The 21913-nt window shown below is 35.1% G+C and overlaps 1 protein-coding gene across 3 annotated transcripts in view; it reads left to right on the top strand.

Moving 5' to 3' along the window:
- Positions 1-21913, top strand: part of FBXW7 (F-box and WD repeat domain containing 7, E3 ubiquitin protein ligase) — a 187019-nt gene that overhangs the window by 88479 nt on the left and 76627 nt on the right. Inside the window, exons 3-4 of one of the 3 annotated variants that reach the window (XM_012645262.1) lie at positions 5021-5070; positions 5701-6412. In XM_012645262.1, the coding sequence (XP_012500716.1) occupies positions 5770-6300 (531 nt within the window). In that variant the 5' untranslated portion in view covers positions 5021-5070; positions 5701-5769 and the 3' untranslated portion in view covers positions 6301-6412. Of the gene's footprint in view, positions 1-5020; positions 5071-5700; positions 6413-21913 lie in introns of those variants that run through there. The other 2 variants (XM_012645258.1, XM_012645263.1) reach the window with 2 other exon arrangements.

Here is a 21913-nt window from a genome sequence, read left to right as displayed (position 1 = left end):
TCCTCCAGGTCTGTTGGAGCAATCTTCATTGTAGCATTCTCACCAAGCTCAGTAGTTTACTGGGAGAAGCCCAGAGGCAGTGTGGCCAGATTCCAAGGTGGGATAGCTAGAGGCTGTCAAGCAGCTCTGCTGCTCATAGCAGGTTGGACTGAAGGGTTATCTGAACAGGGTACCACTGTGGCCACCACATCCCCCTTATTTTGTTCAGGCTTTTTTTTTTTTTTTGAGACAGAGTCTCACTCTGTTGCTTGGGCTAGAGTGCTGTGGTGTCAGCCTAGCTCACAGCAACCTCAAACTCCTGGGCTCAAGCGATCTTCCTGCCTCAGCCTCCCGAGTAGCTGGGACTACAGGCATGCGCCACCATGCCGGCTAATTTTTTCTATATATTTTTAGTTGTCCAACTAATTTCTTTCTATTTTTAGTAGAGACTGGGTCTCACTCTTGCTGAGGCTGGTCTCGAACTGCTGAGCTTAAATGATCCGCCCGCCTCGGCCTCCCAGAGTGCTAGGATTACAGGCATGAGCCACCGCGCCCAGCCCTGTTCAGGCTTTGACACTGTTCCCCTATGTGGTCTCCTTTCCTTTTTTGCTCCCATCTGACAACTCTACCCATATGGATGTTCTCACTCTGCTCTACCTCTGACCTATGAGGCTTTTCCACTGCTTGGATCACTCTTCATCCTTCTCAGAGTTAGGGTTTGACACTCCTTGTTAGTCTGCCTCTGTTTCCCCCCACCATCCCTCACAGAAAGGCTCTCCTCACTCTACTTGGACTGACTCCCCAGTTTCGAATTAGCATCCTGCCTCTCACACATACACCTAACTTGCTTGGCTCTACCTAGTGTGGCTTTAGGACTAAATTGTTGAGGGAGAGAAGGAAGAGCCTTCTTACACCTACAACTGCCTAGAATATGGTTCCATTCCGTAAATAGAGAAAATAATAGGAGGATCTAAGAACAAATTTGGGCCTTAGGTGGGTGTGAGGGGAAATAGAAGTTTGGGTTTTAAATAATGAATTTGGGGTGACAGTGGGACACCTTAGTAAAATTAATGGGCTCAGTAGAAGGGTCCAACTGGAGATAATACAATCGATAGTCATTAGCTTCTATGTGATAGTTGAAACCCTAGGTTTCAGAGAAGGTAGGAGAGAGCCCTGGCACAATAGCAGTGCTGCCTGAGGGATGCACTAACTGGTGAAGTTAAGGGACAAGAGAGTTGTAAAGAAGAGGAAGTGAGTGACCAACAGTGTAAAAAGCTATAAAAATAGCAAAAGATCCATTGGGATTTAATCAGTTTAAAATTTAGTTAAGACGACATAAGCCCAGATCACAGAGGTAGTGGAGTGAATGGGAATGAGAGATTACTTGGCCAAAACAAGATATGTATTATAATTTAAATAACATAAAAAGTAAATATGGTCATGTAGACTGAGAAGTAGTGTTTTGCATACTTTCCAGTAAAGATATATATGATTGATTAGGCATGTGGATTTAAATGATTTAGTTCAGATCCATAAAACTTTATGAATTACTTTCCGCTTGTATGATGACACTCCCCAGTATTGTCCATTTTGCGTTGATTTTGCTAATCTACATTACTGAGGATCTTTTTATCCAATTTTTTAGTCCCTGAAAGATTTTCACCTTTAAAGTTACCAATGTGATATCCCAGTTAGCTGCAGTATAGGAGACATAGAAACCAGAATTACTCAAAAATTGATAATTGCTTTTGAAATATTAATCTTTTAATCACATAATTAATTTTTATAGCCTGTTCTGAAAATAAGGAGTTTGATGCAGAACAAAAAATGGTTTTTATGACTTAGAAGATAATTTACAAATAAATGTTAAGATATTAGGATTTATGCCCTACCAGTTTCAGAATTACTGCCTAATGTGAAGTGGGTGCGTTAGTAAGTGCTATGCCCCATAGAGGGCTGCTGGGGATTAGGGAGACTCTTGTAGGATTCAGTGAAAATCCTAAACTGTTTGCAGAAGTGATTCTAAGCTTTGGATTATCCTTCCTGATGGTTAGTTCAGTTACTTATTTTCTTGTTGTCTTTATGACTTTGTAGCTCAAGCCTAATGGATCATACCTACTATGTAACTTCTTAAAATGTTAATGTTGCCCAGTCATTTGGAAGCTTTGATAATTTGCTTAAACCACCCTTTGTTTTATTAGTGTAAACTGTATTCCTTAGTGTCTACTATGATTTCTAAGTAAGTCTTTGCCTTGAAATCTTCCTTTGAGGCTCACAACTGCAGTAAATCTGAGGCTCTCAGAGCTCCATTTGTTTAACATGTGTATCCATACCTACTTTAAATCTTTTAAGCATTCTAAAATAAGCATTTCAAATGGTTTTCAATTATCAAAGGCTCTTTTTGAAAAACAAGGTTCATGAGAAACTAGTTAAAAAGTTGTGAGAAACTAGTTTATAAAAACACACACACACCGAAATTAGGTCTGAAATGCCACTAAATCAACAAAGGATAGTGGCTGAAAGTTACCCTGTATTTTCTAGGACTTGGGGAAAGTCGTGGAGTAGCTGTGTTTTCTCTAAATAACCTATTTTTGGATTTTTTAAAGAGCAAAATTATTGTAATATTTGTTTTTCATCCTGGGATTGAGGTGATTGTAGACATCTTTTTTAAGTACCCGTGGGTCAGGACTTCTCTGGACTTAACCATTACCGTGAGAGACACTGGCAGAAGAAAGCTGTTTCCCGACTTATAAAGGAAGTAGGAACGTCCCTTTCCCCTTTTCTTTCTCCATCGATTACTTTATGAAACTCCAACTTTATTTTATATGGGCTATCTAAACCTTTGATTTATTTGAAAACTTTATTGATGAATATCTATATTGGAGCTTTTAATATTTCTGATCATTTATCCTTTGTTAGGTTGGCAGAACCATAACAGTACGTAATGCTGTGGCTTCTTCATTGATATCTCAGAATACTCTGTGAATCTTGCATTGCAAGCAATGCTCAGTCTAGAGGATTTAGATCAAGTAGGTATAATCCATCCTTATTATTTGCGGATTCTGTATTTGGAAATTCGCCTATTCAATAAAATTTATTTGTAACCCCCAAATGAGTATTTGTGTGTGTGACACTGTCACAGTCATTTATGGACATGTGCATGTAAATGGTAAAATATTTGAGCCACCTGACGTACCTGTTTCCAGTTGAGCTCAACAAGGTAGTCTGTGCTCTGCCTTCTTGTTTCAGCTCTCATACTGTAAACAAGTGTCATTTTCATGGTCTATAGTGAGACATTTTCCCCATTTTTGTGCTTTTTGTTGGTGATTGTGCTGTTTAAAATGACCCCCAAACATAGTGCTGAAGTGCTGTCTAAATGTTCCTAAGTGCAAGAAGGCTGTGATGTGCCTTGTGGAAAAAATAATATGTATTAGATAAGCCTCATTCAGGCATGAGTTATAGTGCTGTTGACCGTAAGTTTAATGTTAATGAAGCAACAATATATATTTCACCTAGGAGCAATGGTTCAGTATTTGCTAATTCAGAGATTAGAGCTACTTTATAGAACACAATTACTGTGAATAATGTGAATCAACTGTATTTAATTAAGGGTGCTGATTTATAGAGACTTTAGATATCAGAAAAATTTTATAATTCTCTTTCTCTGAAACCATTGTTTCAGGTGTGTTTAAATACATGCATGCAGAGTTGTGATGTTAAATCTAATTTTACTATCATTATGGTCAAAAAAGGTTGAATGCCATTGATTAACTTGAAAGAAACATTTCTAAACATTATCCTCCAGAAAATTAATGTGTACCTGAAGCATACCGAGTGCTCAGTAATATTTGTTTTAAAGTAAATAATGTTTGAGCACTGAAGTGATTATGGTTTTAGAAAAGAAGAAAATAGCAATATTAGAGATTAATATTCTTTCTGGATTTTATCATGTAGTTACTGTATACTAAGGTACATGAAAGAAGATTCAGTTTGGTGTCAAATTCTTGCCCCTGCTTTGCTTGAAGCTAGCCTGAAGCTAGCGGTCTTGAGAAATTTACTTAATCTCTTTGAGCCTTGATTGCCTTGTCTGCAAAGTGAGGAACCTTGTCAATTTAAAAATTCTAGAGATTTTTTTTTACTAGTATTATTCTTGACCTTGAATCATGTTAGTCTCATAACATCCACTTGCCTAGAAAATTGTGCAATTTAATGTCAGATATATTGGCCATCAGATTCTATTTTATGGAACTCAAGTTCAATCTCATTAGTTATCAATAAAAACATAAGTGATATATTTGATATATTTTGATACTACTGCTAGGGACAAGAAGAAATAAAAGACCATTTAATTTTATACTGAATTTTAGGATACAGGGTTCTATTTGTTGATGTTTGTGTATTATGACAAAATGTTCTAAATCATACCAAAAAGTGTTGTCTAAAAAATATGAGAATTGACCATACTTTGTTAATTAATTTTTTTTTTCCTGGTTGGCAGTTTCAAGTTTTGCATCATGGGTGCTTAATTTTTTTAATGTGTATAATGTCTTGGCATTATTTTATGTAACCTTAAAATGTCCATATAGATACCAGCAAAGGATAAAATTTAAGAATGAATATTATGAAAAGATGATATATCAGATAAAATTTTAGAGTGTATGTTAAAAAACACAAAAGTAAACATGCTTGATATATAAAATTTGAGAAATATGATAAAAAATAAAAGCATCTATAATACCACTGCCTAAAATGTGGTTTATTTTGAAATACTGTCTTCTAGTCTTTATACAGTTTAAAAATCATACTGTGAGCATTATAATTTCCTGCATTTTTCCCTTAGCATGATATAATATAAAATCGACATTTGCACAAATTTGTTTTTATGTCCATCATGTTTAGGGATTGCACTATGTATATTCCATCTCATAGATTCCTTTTTCTTGAACATTTAGGTTTTGATTTTTATTCACAGTTTATTTTTTGCTTTTTGTGGATAAAACTGCAGTGAGCATCCTCTGTATAATTTTTTTTTCTGTTTTAGGATTACTTCCTTAGGATAGATTGCCAGAAGTGGAGTTACTGGGTCAGAGGGTATGAACTTATGAACTTTTTTTAAATAAAATTTTTAATTTATTTGCTGTTCAGTCAGTTTATATTCATTGTGAAAAATAAAAATCATAATGATTATACTTGTCCCCTGTTAGAAAACTGTGTTTGAAGGCAAGATTCTGTGATCAGAGCAGTTTGGGAAATTCCCAGGGTAAAAAACCCTTTTAACTTGATTTGCCTCGGCATTTCCTGAACTTAACTGAGCACTGAATAGTTTTTTTGTGATACGCTTCTTAACATTTTGTGAAATTTTTACACAAGATACAGTTTATGAAGTACTAATCTAAAATTTAAAATTGTTTATTGGTTAAATTATGTTTTATTGGTCAAAGGAACTAAATTATAAAGCATCATGCTAAGAATTATTGATAGAAGGAGACTAAAATAAAGCTGTTTACTATGTGATTTTTGTGTATGTCTTTATAAAGTCTCATGACTTTTACAATTTAAATATTCTATATTGATTACTAAAGAACATCTTAATGCCTTGGTGTCATCAAATACTTCTTACAATCTTTAATGATATCTGGAATATAGACATATAATATGAAAAAAGAAGATAATGTAGATTGTACAAGTCTTATTTTTTTTCCCCTACATTTTTTCCTGCAGAATGTGAAAACGTTTGTATCTTCTGATAGTCTAGCCAAGGTCCAAGAAGTAGCAAGCTGGCTTTTGGAAATGAATCAGGAACTGCTCTCTGTGGGCAGCAAAAGACGACGAACTGGAGGCTCTCTGAGAGGTAACCCTTCCTCAAGCCAGATAGATGAGGACCAGATGAATCGTGTGGTAGAGGAGGAACAGCAGCAGCAACTACGACAACAAGAGGAGGAGCACACTGCAAGGAATGGTGAAGTTGTTGGCGCAGAACCTAGACCTGGAGACCACAATGATTCCCAGCACGGACAATTGGAAGAAAACAATAATCGATTTATTTCAGTAGATGAGGACTCCTCAGGAAACCAAGAAGACCAAGAGGAAGATGAAGAACATGCTGGTGAACAAGATGAGGAGGATGAGGAAGAGGAAGAAATGGACCAGGAGAGTGATGATTTTGATCAGTCTGATGACAGTAGCAGAGAAGATGAACATACACATAGTAACAGTGTCACAAACTCCAGTAGTATTGTGGACCTGCCTATTCACCAACTCTCCTCCCCTTTTTATACAAAGACAACAAAAGTGAGTATATTCAATTTACTGCTAACCTGAGAAACTTTACACATCTATTTTAATTGTAATGAAATCTTCCTCAAAGTATTTGTATTACTGTAAATTCACCTTCAGATATAGATTAATACAATGAACTAATTTTTGTTTTACAGAAGGTATTAGAAATTATTACAAATACAAATACTGATAATGGGACAGTCTTAATTATATATGGAGGGAAAGTGATCCCATTACTGTGGAAAATCATTACTATCAAATTTCCTTCTAAGCCTTGCCCCCAGGGCAGGGGTTAGTAAGTTGCATAGAGAGTAGAGAGTTGGGGTGAAACATGATTTGTGTAAATCAAGTAATAAAGAAACTTTTTATTTTATTTTATTTTTAGAGACATGGTCTTACTCTGTCACCCAGGCTGGAGTATAGAGACACAGTCATAGCTCACCGTAACCTCCAGCTCCCAGGCTCAAACGATCCTCCCACCTCATCCTCCCAAGTAGCTGGGACTGTAGGCACACTCCACCATGCCTGGCTAATATTTTTATTTTTTTAATTTTGTAGAGATGGGTTTTCGCTGTGTTGCCCAGGCTGGTCTCAAAGTCCTGGGCTCAAGCAATCCTCCCACTTCAGCCTCCCGAAGTGCTGGGAATACAGGCACGAGCCACCATAGCCAGCCACGAAAGTTTTTATTTAAAAAAACAGCTGATGGCATGAGCTGTTTATTTGCAAGTGTCACTCTAAGGCATAAGTTACTGGAAGTCGCCTCAGATTAGTTTTGGTCTTTCATTTGTCATTGAAAAATTAGATAGACATCATGAATATCCATGTGGAACAGACTTAAATTACACTATACTTTGGAAAGAAACATTTTAACTTGAATAATAGCTTAGCTGTTTTACCCACATTAAAAGACTATAATAGTTCATCCTCTTTACTGTTATTTGCTTATTTTAAAAATTTTACAATGAATCATTTATTTTAGCCCATGAACAATATTCAAACAGATTTAACATCATCTCCTTTAACTTAACTCGACCCGGAATGAGGTATCTTTCTTATTCACTTGGATTAATAATTGAATTGCAAAATCATTTTTGCTTCAGTTTGTGAAACTTAAACTCTTTCTAAAACATGTTTATCACTAATTTCTCTGTCCTATTCACAAGTCAGGTTTTATTTAGCTGGTGTGATCTAAGAAGGAAGTGGCATCAAGTAGTAGTTTCCATTCATTTTACCGTACTTGTCTTGAGATGTTGAAGCAGTAGCTTTGGATCTCAGTCAGATGGCTGTACTGCTAACAACTGCAGCACTGCTTTGTTAGTAAGCCTCAGACCTCTTATAGTGTCGTTCCCTCAGCTTCCAGTCCCCAGTCTTGATCTTATTCCCTCAAGGTTACTGTATCTCTCCTCTTTTTTTCTCAACGTTCAGTTAGAGGAACAGGGGTTTAATACTTAAGGTTCAATTGCACTATCTTATTTAAGAAAGAAATTTAACCAAAACTAATCTTTACAAAGCAGTACAAAGTTATTGCTGATTTCTGCTACACTTTAAATTAAAAAAGCTAGCTAGACAAAACATATCTTTTTCTAAAACGAAAAGTCATCATAATATTCTGTAGGAAAACTTCCAGTACACAGGTTTGACAGGTGCTTTATCTTTTTTACCTTCAAGGTGAAATCGTAAACAGAACTTTTAGGTATATCTTATGCAGTTTTATATAGTTACGTCTTTAAAAACAAAGTACACTGAATTTAAGTTAGTTTTTTCTAGTGATTCTGAATCATGAATAACAGTTATTGTACTATATGTACAAGAGTAGACTGAGTTCTAACAATAATAGGGATAGATGTGTATATACGTTTATGTATATATGTATAGGGACAGATGTGTATATAGGTTTATGTGTATGTTTATATACATTTTTGATCTATTTTTGTTTGTCATGAGATCATTTGCCTTTATAAATATGGCACGGAGAATATGAAGGTGTTTTGATTGCCAAGGCACTGATGCCCTTCTACAAAGTAGGATTTCAGCCTTAAATTGGCCTAAATGTTTTCCGTTTTGTCCATTGCTGAAACACTTCTTCAGGATCATTTCCAGAGTACTTTATTTTTCAACAACATTAAAAAAAAATTCATCTAGTACTGCATTGCTTAAAAAGAATGTGTCAATCACCCATCCGTATAAATCTTGTGGTAAAGATGGAGAAGCTCTTACTGTTCAAATACTTTATTTTGGCATAGATTTAAATTCTCCATCATTATAAACATAAGTACTTCTACACACATTACCCTAGGCCATAGTGTCAATCAAATCTTCTTAACTTTGACTTTGAAAAGAGTAGAGGCATAAAAATCATTTTTAAAAAAATCCATCCCCTGCCAGCCCCTTTTTTGGAGACAGTTTCACTCTGTCGTCCCGGCTAGAGCGCAGTAGCATCATGATAGCTTACTGCAACCTCAAACTCCTGGACATAAGCCGTTCTCCCTGCCTCAGTCTCCCAAGTAGCTGGGACTACAGGTATGTGTCACCATGCCTAGCTAATTTTTTCTATTTTTAGTAGAGATGGGGTCTTGCTCTTGCTCAGGTTGGTCTCAAACTCCTGAGCCCAAGCTGTCCTCCTGCCTCAGCCTTCTAGGGTATAGGATTACAGGCATGAGCCTGGCCTAAAATCCCATTTTAAAATATTAATGTAGGATTAGCCTTGTACAAGTTTTAATCAGGATACCTTTCAAATTTTATTTTTTGGCAGTCTCCTAAACGAACCCCGTGGACAGTTAGATTTATTTATTCATCATTCCTGGATATGCTGCATAAGCAAATATGATATGAATGAGAAAAAATAATGTGCTTCCTCACATTGGTTTATTTAAAAGCATTTTGAAAACTGTCAAAACCCTGAGGAAAATTTTTTTTCCCGCTAGTCACTAAAGGTTTATTCTTATGGGAGCCTATGACAAACAATATATGTTAGAAATTCCATACAGTCCTAATGTTAAAAGTCAAAGGTAGTGGTAGTCAAGAATTGCTGTTAATTAAACACATACTGTTTGCCTGGTCCTAGTCCTGTGACAGATAAGTAAGCAGAAGTTACAGAGAGGCCAAATGATTAACCAGATTTTAATCCTGATCTGCCTAATTTCAAAAAACCCCTTTCTTTCCATGTGCTATGCTGCCCCCTATGGTAGAATTTGGCAAACATCACTCAACAAGATTTTTAACAGAAAGAGTCAAAAAGGTTCTTGTAGACTCTGAGTGTGATGACTTTTTAATACCATGTCCCATTTAAAATCATCAGAGCTGCCCTACAGAAAGTACAGAGAGCTCAGTTAACTACTTTTCTTTGTGATGTTTAACAAAACCTTACTGAAAATATGAAGGCTTGACGCTAAAGTTGTAACAGGAAGAAATGACAATGTAAAAATGGAATTTGAGACTGGATAACAGAGGGCACTTTCTCTAGAGTCCATCAAATATGCTTCATAACCAGGGGTTCTATGCTGGCTATTTCTCTAAATTTGACTAATCTGCTTGCAAATTCTAGAGTCAACTTGCTTCTCCAGATATGGCTGTCTGTGTCTTCAGTTTCAATTCTCTCCATCAATATCTTTATCATAATTAAAAAAAAAAATCTTGTTTTCTGAAGAGATACCCAACTCATATTGAAGAATCTTTGATGTATTTTATGCAGAGTGTCATCAACTCATTTTCTGCTAACATGAAAAGCAAATGAGTTTACTGTTAGGCCAGGTCTTGTATCCTTCTGATTTTTTCATAAAGAGAAGCACATTTGAGCACTTATTTCTGATGATTCCGTATCTGTCTTAGTGCCTTCCATCTATTCTCTTCTCATATAACTTCATTCCTTACCTCACATTAGTCTGTCCTGTGCCGCCTGCCCCCCTATCTTGATTGTTAGATTTCTCCTGGCAATTAAACAGTTGCCTCAAATAAGAAATGTTTATTAAAATATATATATATTCAAAGAGATAGTGTGTCTAGTGTGTTAGAGTCTAGAGGCCTAATACCCTTTTTTGTGTCTAGGTTCTAAACAATTAGGGGATTCAGGCACAAGGATCATTAGCCAATAAGGGAATCAAAATAACAGTTTTGTTTTGGCTGCTGGGAAACTTTGTAGGACAATGTGGCTAACATCGGAAATCAAACAGGGCTCTACGTTTCACTCTGTTGTAGAAATCTAGAGAATGATGGCTTCCTCAGAAAGTTCGTCGTCTAGTCTACTTGTAAGACCAAGAACGTAAGTTCAAATTTTGTTAGGTATAGACATGTCCAGAGAGCAAAAAGTGCTATTTAAGGCTTTCATTTCAAATAAAACCCATAATAACCATGGCCCATTTCTCCTGCTTTTCTGAAGAAGGAAAAACTTTTAAAGAAACATTGACTCAGCCTAGTTTAACCCAATTTTAAACATGCGGGGAGGATGGTGGAAATGGTGGAAGTGGGTACAAAGGACAAGAAGGATTTTCTCCTAATGTAGTAGAGTGATAAGAGATTTTCAGATCTAAGCTTGAATTCTGATTCTTGTTATATGACCGTAAGTATGTAATCTCATTGAACCTGTTTCCTTATCTGTAAAATGAGACTATAATGCTTACTTTTCAGGATTTTTGTAAGGATTAAGTGAAATAATATATGTAAGAGCAGTAGCATAGTGCCTGGGATACTCAGGTAGTTTACAGCTATAGGCTTCGTGACCTCATTTTGTTTGTCTCCTATCCCTCACCCCTAAACCTACAAAATATACTTCATTTCCCACAACAGATGTCAATCTGTCTATATATTTTTTGTGACCTCTAGCATTCAGTCATTATATCACCCTCTAGTGGAAAAAGATATAAATAGAGAAATAGATAAATACTTTAAAAAGGGTACACAGGAAGATTGTGTATATATATAATAAGCTGGGCCCATCTTCAGTAAAAAAAATATGTCATAAATTTCCAAGCATATGCACAGATCTTGCTAGTTGATAGGTTTGTACCATTCCCTTTCATTAGAATTTAAGCCAGTCTCTCTAAACTTCTAATCTTTAACTAAAGCTTCTGTACTCTTAAGTGTTTCATGAATCTTCCATGTGGATACTAAAATGAATTTTAGCTGATGGTTAATTTCCAATTAGTTCCTGTTAGTATAGTTTTTTTTTGTTTGTATTTTGAGACAGGGTCTCACTCTGTTGCCTGGGCTAGAGTGCAGTGGCATCGTCATCATAACTCACTGCAGCCTCAAACTCCTGGGCTCAGGCAATCCTCCTGCCTCAGCCTCTCTAGGAGCTGGTACTACAGGCGTGTACCACCATGCCTGGCTAATTTTTTTTATTTTGGGTAGAGATGGGGTCTTGCTCTTACTCTGGCTAGTTCTGAACTCCTGAGCTCAAGAGATCCTCCCACTTTGGCCTCCCAAAGTGCTGGAATTATAGGCGTGAGCCACCTCACCCAGGCCTGTCAGTATAGTTTAAAAAAATTTTTTTTTTTTTTTTTTGAGACAGTGTCTCACTCTGTTGCCTGGGCTAGAGTGCCGTGGCGTCATCCTTGCTCACAGCAATGTCAAACTCCTGGGCTCAAGCGATCCTCCTGCCTCAGCCTCCCGAGTAGCTGGGACTACAGGCATGCGCCACCATGCCTGGCTAATTTTTTCTATATATTTTTAGTTGTCCAATTAATTTCTTTCTATTTTTAGTAGAGACAGGGCCTCGCTCTTGCTCAGGCTGGTTTTGAACTCCTGAGCTCAAACAATCCGCCCGCCTCGGCCTCCCAGAGAGCTAGGATTACAGGCGTGAGCCACCGCGCCCGGCCAAAAAAATATTTTTAACATTATTGTAAACCATAATAACTCTAAATGTTGGCCATGTTAAATCCATATCTGATTCACTGCAAGTAATTAAAGATTATCATCATCATTATTATCATTTTTTAAGAGATGGGATCTTGCTATATGTTGCCCAGGCTGGCCTTGAACCCCCTGAGCTCAAGCAGTCCATCACCGTGCCCAGCTCAAAGATTATTTTAATTATGTGTTTTCATTGTAGACTAAAGAATAATCTTCCCACAGAATGGGGAATTTTGAAACTTTTTTATAGTGTTCCATTGGTGGAAAAATGGTTTGACTTTTTCTTACCATCTAAGCTGAAGAGCTTAACAGACTTGAACACTTAGTCTCCCTTTTTCTTAGTCCCAGACACATATAAGATAAAAATTGGAAGGTCAATGTTTAAAAATGTTAAGAACATCTTTGCTTAGATTTCTGCTTGCACGAGGCTATAATGCCATGTTCTTGACAATGAGTTGGCAGTACAAATGATTGGGTGAATTTTTCAAAATGAATTTTTAGCTCTGTATAGATCACTAACCTCAATACAAATATCTGGTGCCCCGTTTCCCACTGATGAAACCAAATCCATATATGGACATTTTCTTTCTACCTGATTTCATCTCCATGCCTCTCTCCACTTGTTTTGAATGATGCCCTTTCCTGCCAGCCAGCCAGATCTTTTAAATCCCAGCCCAGATCCTTTCTCTATCTTTATACCTCTTAGATTTAGAAAATTCAATTCCTCTGAGTCCATTGTTGGTTCTCCTCATGATGTAGTTTGTTTGGTAGTACTTTGTGACTTTTTTGGCAAGCTTTGTCTTGAGTTGACACTTAATTCTTTTAGTTTCTTGAACAGTAGAAATTTGATAAATTTGTCACGAGTCTTGATTCAGGTTGAGAGTTAAAGTTCACAAATTGTAATGTGAACAATTGTCATTTTACCTCTTAAGATATACCCAAGCTAGACCAGAAATTGTAAATAAGCATGTTATTTTTAAGTTCAGTTTAAGACTCAAGTATTCAGTGTACATACTGATAGTTACACTGAGGAATATTATAATACAGTTAGCAGTAGTAGAATAAGACTGTCTTGAGGAGAAATTAAAATCCCACTTTAGGAACCACTTTGCTAACATGCAGAAATCAGTCGAGGGCAACTGATACAGCCATTAAAAATCACATTTTAAAGAATATTTAATAATAGAAAATGCTTACAAATATTTTATTCAACATGTAGAATTCAAAATTATGGATTTTGAATTATGAAGCATACATTAATGTATATACATATGCATGGAAAAAGATCAGAAGAAATTATACCGAATATCTCTGAATGTGAGTGAATACAGGGTTATTTCTTTTTCTTCCATATGTACATTTCAGAATTTCTCCACCTTATTACAACAAGCATATATGTCTACCATTTATTAGAAAGATAGCTACATCTCCTAGAAGCCAATTATTATTCTACGTAGCCTTTTTTGATGACTTCCATAATATATACTGCTTCTAATGGAGGATTGGATAAAAAGATGTCCCTCACAAGAAATGGTATTATCTCTGCATGAAAATGCTGCTGAGTACAGTAGAAAGAGCACTGAACTCTTCAAGTCCTAGTATAACTGATTCTTCACATCTCCGGGGCTCAGGAATCACCCTGGCGATTCTCTAAGGTCAACTTAACACATTATTAGAATTAGAAGAATTATAGCTTAGTAGTATCTTTTCTTGTTTTTAATACATTTATTTAATATATGATTTCTTTAAAGAGTTCCTTAGTGTAGCCTTGATAGCACTTTTGGCTCTCCATGAAACATAAATATCTTTCATTTAAAAATCTTTCTGTGAGCAGTTTCAGAGTCCATCTTTTAAAACATAATTCTGAAGTGCCCAGTGCTTTACCAGGAAATCACCAGTGCTTTCCCTTTCCTCCTCTTCCCTATTCCCAACTGCCCATTTCATCAGACTAATTAATATATTTAAACTGTTTAGCTTTTTTATCACAATTTTAAGTCTCCTAAGATAGAATCCAAATTGGTGGAGACCTTTGAGATCACCAAGTCCAAACCTGTGCCCAGTGGTGTTATCAACAGACTTGGAATTGCAAATGATGTCTTCACAAGAGAAAACTAGAATGGAAAGTACCTTTATATTTTTAGACAGTTCTTTATGTTAGAGTTCTTTATTTTATGTTGATATCTATTACTCTGCTTTGGTCCTTTTTGTTCCATCTAGAGCAGTGACAGCCCTTTTCATAGAAGACTGCTGTCATATTCATCTGTAATCTTCTCTTCTCCATGCCTTCAACATGTTTCCAGGATTACCATCCTGGTTGTTTTCTCTGGACATGTTGCTCTTAAAGCGTCATGTCCTGTTGTCGACATGGTGTTGCTGAGGGGCAGTAGAGCCAGTATCACCTGTCTTTATTCTGGACCTTATCAGCACAATGGAAGATGACACTGAGAAGGTTGATATCAATAGTAGTGATAATAAACCATTTATTGAACACCCTTTACTATGTGTTAGGACATTGTGCTAAATACATATATATTGTCATTTAATCTTAACAGTCCTATGACGTTATTTCTAATTTTTAATCCCACATCAAAGGTGAGATGTAAGAAAAGATTAAGTAATTCATCAGTGATCAGTCAGCTGCTAAGTAGTGGAGTTAGGATTGGAACTCAAGACCTTACTTTGAGTCTGGGTTGTACCTTTGTTAAGATTTGAAAATTCAGTAAAACAATATTACTAATTTTGGGATGGATGGGCTTTAGAATAACCCATAAAGCTACTACCAGGGGTGGGGAATCTTTTTAGGTTGGAAGTCCACATTAATTTAGCTATAATCAAATAAGGCCACGTTCAAGAAACTTCTGTTAGACAAAGTTAAAAATATACATTATTTTGTAAAAATCTAACTACCATCAAAAAACGAAAACTATTTGTTAATTTTAAAGGTAACTAGCCTTTTAATGACTTTGTTGTGTCTGGTTTTTGTTGGAAAGCATTTGAATATTTGGTTGCAGCATGGAGGTCTGCAGTTTCAGTTGATCCTCCAGATGGGTATCAGTCATTTGTGACCTTAAGGGTGTCTCGATTTGGGTTAGGTAGGGGAATGTAGATTCGAAGCAATAAGTGGTAGAAAAGCAAGAAAGCATTTTTCGGGCATGTTGCTGAAGGTGTGGGTATTCTACTGCATTTTTCTGTATTTCAGCTGGATCTTTCTTAGCATCAAACAATGACTTTAAAATGTCATCTACTGAGAGCTCAATCAATTCCATCTATAGTTCTTCAGGTGCCTTGGTGATATCAACTAGGTGAAGCTGAAATGCTAATTTGAGTGTGATGTCGTGATTCTCAAAGTCAGTGAAACTTTCATTGTATTCTCCTGTTAATAGGTCCATAACAGCTGTGTATTCTTCAAATGATTCACATATGTCATCCTGCTCATCAGTGACCTTTGCTAACTGGGGAAAGTGTTCAACCAAAATTTCCTTTTGAAGGAGTGCTTTGAAAAAAAGATAGCTTTTTTCAAAATGCTTGGATTTTTTTTGCCTCATATCCTGTATAGACTTAGTTTAACCTTGCAAAGAAATAGTCGTTTTGATTTGACATATTAGACAGAAATGCTGCATTCTTATAGAAATCTTCTTTTAGTAATTCACATTGTTGATTTTTTTCTTCATAAAATTTAACTATCTGTTCTTGCAGAGATAAAATTTTGGCTAACACCTGTCCCTGTGAATGCCAACATACCTTAGAATGATATGGCAAATCCACACTGATTACTTCATCCTTCAACTGTAGCATGTTATGAAACTGACAATGCCATGTTGCTTTGCACAGGAATATAGTTAACAATACTTAAAACTTGTTGCAAAGTATCACTTAAATAGTAGCTTTAGCACAAAGATTTTGCTAATGCAAGATACAATGAAAGGAAATGAGAGCATCTGGATCTGTTAATAATTTTTTTTTGTGTGTGTGTGTTAATAATTTTTTTATCTGTGCAATAAACCCTTAATGTTTTCCTGTCATGGAAGGTGTACCATCTGTACATACACTCACTAAATTTACCAAATTCAGTCCAACTTTCATTTATCTTGAAAGTTGTTGAGGATATCTATTCCCCATGTTCTGTTCGCAGGAGCACCCAAAGCAGTAATTTTTCGTAGCAAAGAAAATCTTCTGTTATGACTGGAATGAAATATAAAACCTGCACCGAGTCAGTAGTATCAGTTGATCCATCCAAAGCGATTGAATAATGTTTATTTTCCTTCGAAGTATGCATGAAGTTGTTCTGTTAAGTTGAAGGCTAATTCATGCTGCTGATCAGTTACCGTTCTTCTTGAAAGAGGCAGTTGTTGTACTTTGAAACGTTATCAGAATCTAAGTATCTTATAACTTCAACAGTGCATTCTTGCACAATTTCTATGTCACTGCATGACTTCCTTTTTCCCCCCAACTATATAAGCTACTTTATAGGTTGCTTCAGTGGCATTATTTCCAGGTGTTATTGCCACTTGAAAGAATTGTCTTTGCTTTTGCTTTTCATCTTTTAATTTCTGCAATACAACCTTTTGTGCCTCTCCCTCTAATTTAAAATATTTTGGTCCTTGTGAGTGTTATAATGCTGATGAGCATTGAATTTCTTTAATGTTGTTGCAGTATCACAAAGCAAGCAAATCATCTTATCTTTAGCAGAAAGAAGATAATATTGCAATTCCCAGTCCTCATTAAAAAATCTGTTTTCTTCCTTCAGCGTTCTCTTTGTCTTCTTTGACATGATGGGCTGTTAAGCAGACAGAATTAAAAAATATTGTCGAGCTGTGCAACTATTCACAAATTCTACTGTAAACAGAAACACAGTACACCTTGGTCAGAAGCTGATAACAGACTGACATGCTTGATCCCCATAAACTCTGGCCAACCAGCCTCGTGTGACAGTGGTGCCAGTCAGGTGAAGGAAGTTAGAACTGAATTATAAGCATAGCAGCTGTCAATTTAGCCCTTATGGCTTACTAATGTTCTAATTGTGCTGGCGAGTCTGGGAAGATTATTTCCTTGAAACTCATTTTATTCTTTGATATTTTAAATATGTTCATTTTAACAATAAAACAAAAATATGAAAGATGAACAAAAATATGTTAATAAAAATAGAAGGATTTGTTCTGTAAAATTTGGATTCCGGCAAATAGCTCTTCTGGGTCTTTTGCCACTCCAAATAAGCTTCATAATCCATTTGTCAATATTCACAAAATAACTTGCTGGGATTTTGGTTGCTGTGAACCTATAGACCAGATTGGGAAGAACTGACATCTTGACAATATTGTGTCTTCCTATACAAGAATATGAAATATGTCTTCATTTATTTAGTTCTCCGGTATTATTCGTTAGAGTTTTACAGTTTTCCTCATATAGATTCTGTACATATTTTGTTAGATTCATAACTAAATATTTCATTTTGGAGATGATAATGTCAATGGTATTGCATTTCTCATTTCAGATGACACTTATTGCTGGTATGTAGGAAATTGCTTGACGTGTACATTAACCTTGTACCCTGTACCCTTGTTATAATTGCTTGTTAGTTTTTGTTGATTTTTTAGGATTTTCTACAGAGGATCATGTCATGTGCCAACAAAGTGTTATTTTCTCCTTGTCAATCAGTGTATCTTTTACTTCCTTTTCTTGTCTTATTCCACTAGCTGGGACTTCTAGTACAATGTTGAAAAGCAGTGGTGAGAGGGGACATCCTTTCCTCGTTCCTGATCTTAGTGGGACAGCTTCAGGTTTCTCATCAAGTACGATGTTAGTTGTAGGTGTTTTATATATAGTCTTTATCAAGTTGAAGAAGTTCCCCTCCATTCCTAGTTTATTGAGAGACTTTCTATTTTGTTTTCTTCTAAACATAATTATTATATGTATAACATATATAAACATACACAAAATTTTAAAACACTCTTATATCCTTCACCTTATTTCTACCCTACCACTCTACCTTAACAACAGTGGTTAATTTGACATTACTGAGTGTAGAGGAATTCAGGCTACCTTGATAACTTTTGTTTAAGTTTTTTCCATCTCTTAAATGTCTTCTGCCAGGTTCAGTGGCTCATGTCTGTAATTCCAGTGACTCAGGAGGCTGAGGTGAGAGGATTGCTTAAACCCAGGAAGTGGAGGCTGCAGTGAGCTGTGATCATGCCACTGTACTCCAGCCTGGGTGACAGAGTGAGACCCCATCTCTAAATAGGTGTCTATCTGTCGGTCTGTTTTCCTTACCCTATAGCCTCTTGTAAATGTCTGTCCTCCTTTTAAAATCTATTTCAAGTCTCACCTGCTTTAAGAGTATTTCATAGAACTCTGAACAAAATTCTGTACCTCCATTAACTACCTCTGCTTTTAACTTACAGCAGTTAGTTATAGTCTGCCTTGTTTAATTTATTTAGCTATATTTAGATTGTTGACAGGTACAATTATCTTCTCCTATTCTAAGATTCTGCTGTGTCATATAAAACCTAGCATTTTGCATACAAAAAAATGCTTAAAAATTGAACTTTCAGAAAACAAAATCTCTATTATATATTTTTACAGACATGGTATAGTTTAATCACGTTTCACTTAATGTGAAATTTTACAGGTTTTTGAGCCTGGGTACAAGACTTTAAATTTGTCCCTATTAGATTTTTTTATTATTATTTGCCATTGTGCCTCCATTTTTACCCTGTTTCCATTTTGATTCCTTGTTTACCAAGTTCCTCCTTACGAAGATTACTTTGTATCCAGATTCGGTCTTTTAGCATTTTCACTGACCCTCCCAGTTTTATAGTTCTCAATACATATGTATCCACATCCAAATCATTAACTCAGCAATATCTTCAATAAGAAAATAAAAACTAGGCTGAGACCTTAAGGATAGGTAAGAATTAGATGGTGTTGGGAGGCTATAAAGAAATGAAAATACTAAACGCATTTGCAAGTAAGGAATCATAAGTTTTTTTAATAGTAGCAGAATTTTTAGAAAAAAATATAGAGCTTCTCTAGGTGACAGTATATTTGAATATATTCTACATATCTATATTGATTTATATTGGGCAAATTGTTTTAACTTTTCTTTGTTTGTAATACTGTTTCTTAATGGTTTAGTGATGGCTAAGTGGTAGTTTGGAGGGTCATTTGCAGAATTTCCATGCCATAGGCAATTTACCTTTCCTAGACATTTGAAGGATTGATGTTGCTGCCTGAAGATCCTGTACTATAGGATACTTCCTATAGTTTCTAAAGTTTTAACTTGAAAATGTTAATTGCTTAAGGTTACAGCAGGTGAATGACAAAGCTGGGGGTAAAATTTATATCTTTGTCATCTATCGGTTCCCACCTCTCCCCCAAAAACTCTACTATATAAACAATAAATGTAAATATATAAATGTGTTTTACAAACCTATAACAAATTTAGGTCCTTTTGAAATTATTATTTCAACAACTTTCATTTACACAGTAATGTCAGTTTTTAAACTGTTTTGCTAGTGATTATAATCTTATGAATCTTATTAGGGAGATTCTTTTCTGCTTATGGGTCTACTTTTTACTTTGACTACTGTCTTAAAATCTCAATCCTATGTTTGGCCTCTTTTTTGAGGGACATAATTTTGTGTATTTAATGTCTTTGGTTGCTATAATTAATCTCTGTTATCTATAAATTAATATGATAAAGAGAATCAAGTTGGATGAATCATAGAAGTAGAATACATAGAAAAGAAAATATGGTTAGAGAATTTAGATTAGGTGTGTTTAAATATTCAATTTGTAGACATGACACTATTTTATTGTTTCTTCTTTGAAATTTTCCTTAAATTCAATATTGTTTAGTTCTTGAGACATGCTATTTTTTTTCCATTTAGTATTAGAATTATTTTGTGGGAAAAACTTTAAAAACATTTCAGAATTGTTTTCATTGAATATTCTGAATATGGATAGTAATTCACAAGAAAGCACAAAGATATAAAACTATAGAAGATATAAAATATTTAAATTTTTGTAGAAGTCATACTAATATGTTTAGCATGCTTAGTAAATTAGGGAAAGTATTATTTTTTAGTATGAAATATAAAAGCACATAATTACTTAAGAATTTAGGTGTTTCTTCATTGAACACCAGGGGGCATCTTGTACCTTATTGCTACTGATAGAGCTGCTTTTCTTATATTTAAATGTATTTAATATGTGCTTGTCTCCTACTTTATGTTCCAGTATACCATGTCTTGCTCAGAATTTGGAATAACTACTTGGAGTAGTTATGTGTGTTGTCATACAATATGTGGGGATACACAGAGTTTTTCTTTTTGCTTTTTTTTTTAAATAAGCAGCTAGCATATCTTCATTTTGCTATTTAGTAACAATAAAAAGTGATAAAAGAATGAATCTTGGGATAAGTGTACAAATGTATGTAAATTTACTGTGCTTTGGGAATATGAATATACTTTTTGAAAATTCCTCAGTTATCTACACGTAAGTGCATAAAACCAAAAGGCCTCTCTCTCATTGTTAGTTGCTCTGGGCTTTCTTAGCATATATAAGAAAAGAATCTCTCCAAAGAGGTTATCCTTCTTGTCCAAATTTCCTCGTGTTATCATAGAAGGTAATATTGTAGGGTAAAACCACCCAATCATCCTAAAGTAAAAAGAATATTGAACAACTGATTCAATCTTCCTTAATTTCTTCTGGTTGTTTGGGGTAAAAAAATGAGAACTCTAACCTGCAGGGCATAAATAGGTAGTGTGAATGTGCGAAGCAAGTCATGAACAGTCAGTAAGACTGCTCAGGCTCTTAGGAACAGCATAAGATAAGCCTTCCCTAAAAGGTGTTAATATTCAGGTAAAAAAATAAAAACATTGTGCTGTCTCCCAAACTGACTGTGAGCTGCATATGACCTATGGACTACTATTGATCTTTAATAGCTTCTAAAGAGGAAATTCAAGTTCAAAGTCTAAGTAGAGCCTTGATTAAATTATTTTGTCCTTGGATATACTTTAAAGAACACCTCTCATTATTAATTTCTGTATTATGTTTTAGGGGGAAATAAAGTCATTTCTCGTTAGCTAGTATAATACACTCCCTTTTTGTGAAGGAAAATTGGTATGATGAACTCAGGGGAAACGCACTGTTTACGTCTAGAGAACATGAAAGAGGATCATGTGAAAGAGAGAGGAGGAGCAATGATACATTTAAAGACTTAAAAGGACCTCATCTTTAAGTCTCTCCTCCTTTGATTTGTCAACTTTGATATCTTAATTTATTTCCTCACATTATTAGTATAATAAAGTGACAAAATTTCAATCTCTAGTTACAAGTTTTACTGAGAAAATAGTCCTCTTGAATATTGATAAACGTTGTTTCAATTTAAAGTTATTGCTGTAATAAAACAGTATTCTCTAACTGATAAAGTTATATTTCTTATACCTTAGTTCTATGTTTGCTAGTTTACAGTTTCACTACCTTTTCTGAAAACCATATTTATTGCTGAATTTTGGTAGATTAACACGAGCTTAGGTGATTAAATACTTAGCTTGAATTCTAATCTTTTTGTTCAGGTAATGAAATGAGTTAGTGTGGTGAATATTAAACTCTTAAATGGTCAAGAATATAAAACTAGTAAAAAGAAAGATCAGTATTTGGATATGTTGAAAAATACCTGGATTGCTTCTTTGAGAGGGAGAGGTATTAGATGCTATTGATGGATTGAAGACATCAAATACTGTCTTTTTAACATGTATTTGGAGAAAACACTAGCTTTCTAGTTGAAATTTGGTTCATTTTAACAATA

Source organism: Propithecus coquereli, unplaced genomic scaffold (genome assembly GCF_000956105.1).
Source record: "Propithecus coquereli isolate 6110/MARCELLA unplaced genomic scaffold, Pcoq_1.0 Scaffold228, whole genome shotgun sequence".
Classification (NCBI taxonomy): Eukaryota; Metazoa; Chordata; class Mammalia; order Primates; family Indriidae; genus Propithecus; species Propithecus coquereli.
The sequence above is the reverse complement of the archived record's forward strand: the minus strand, read 5'-3'. Positions and strand labels throughout refer to the sequence as shown.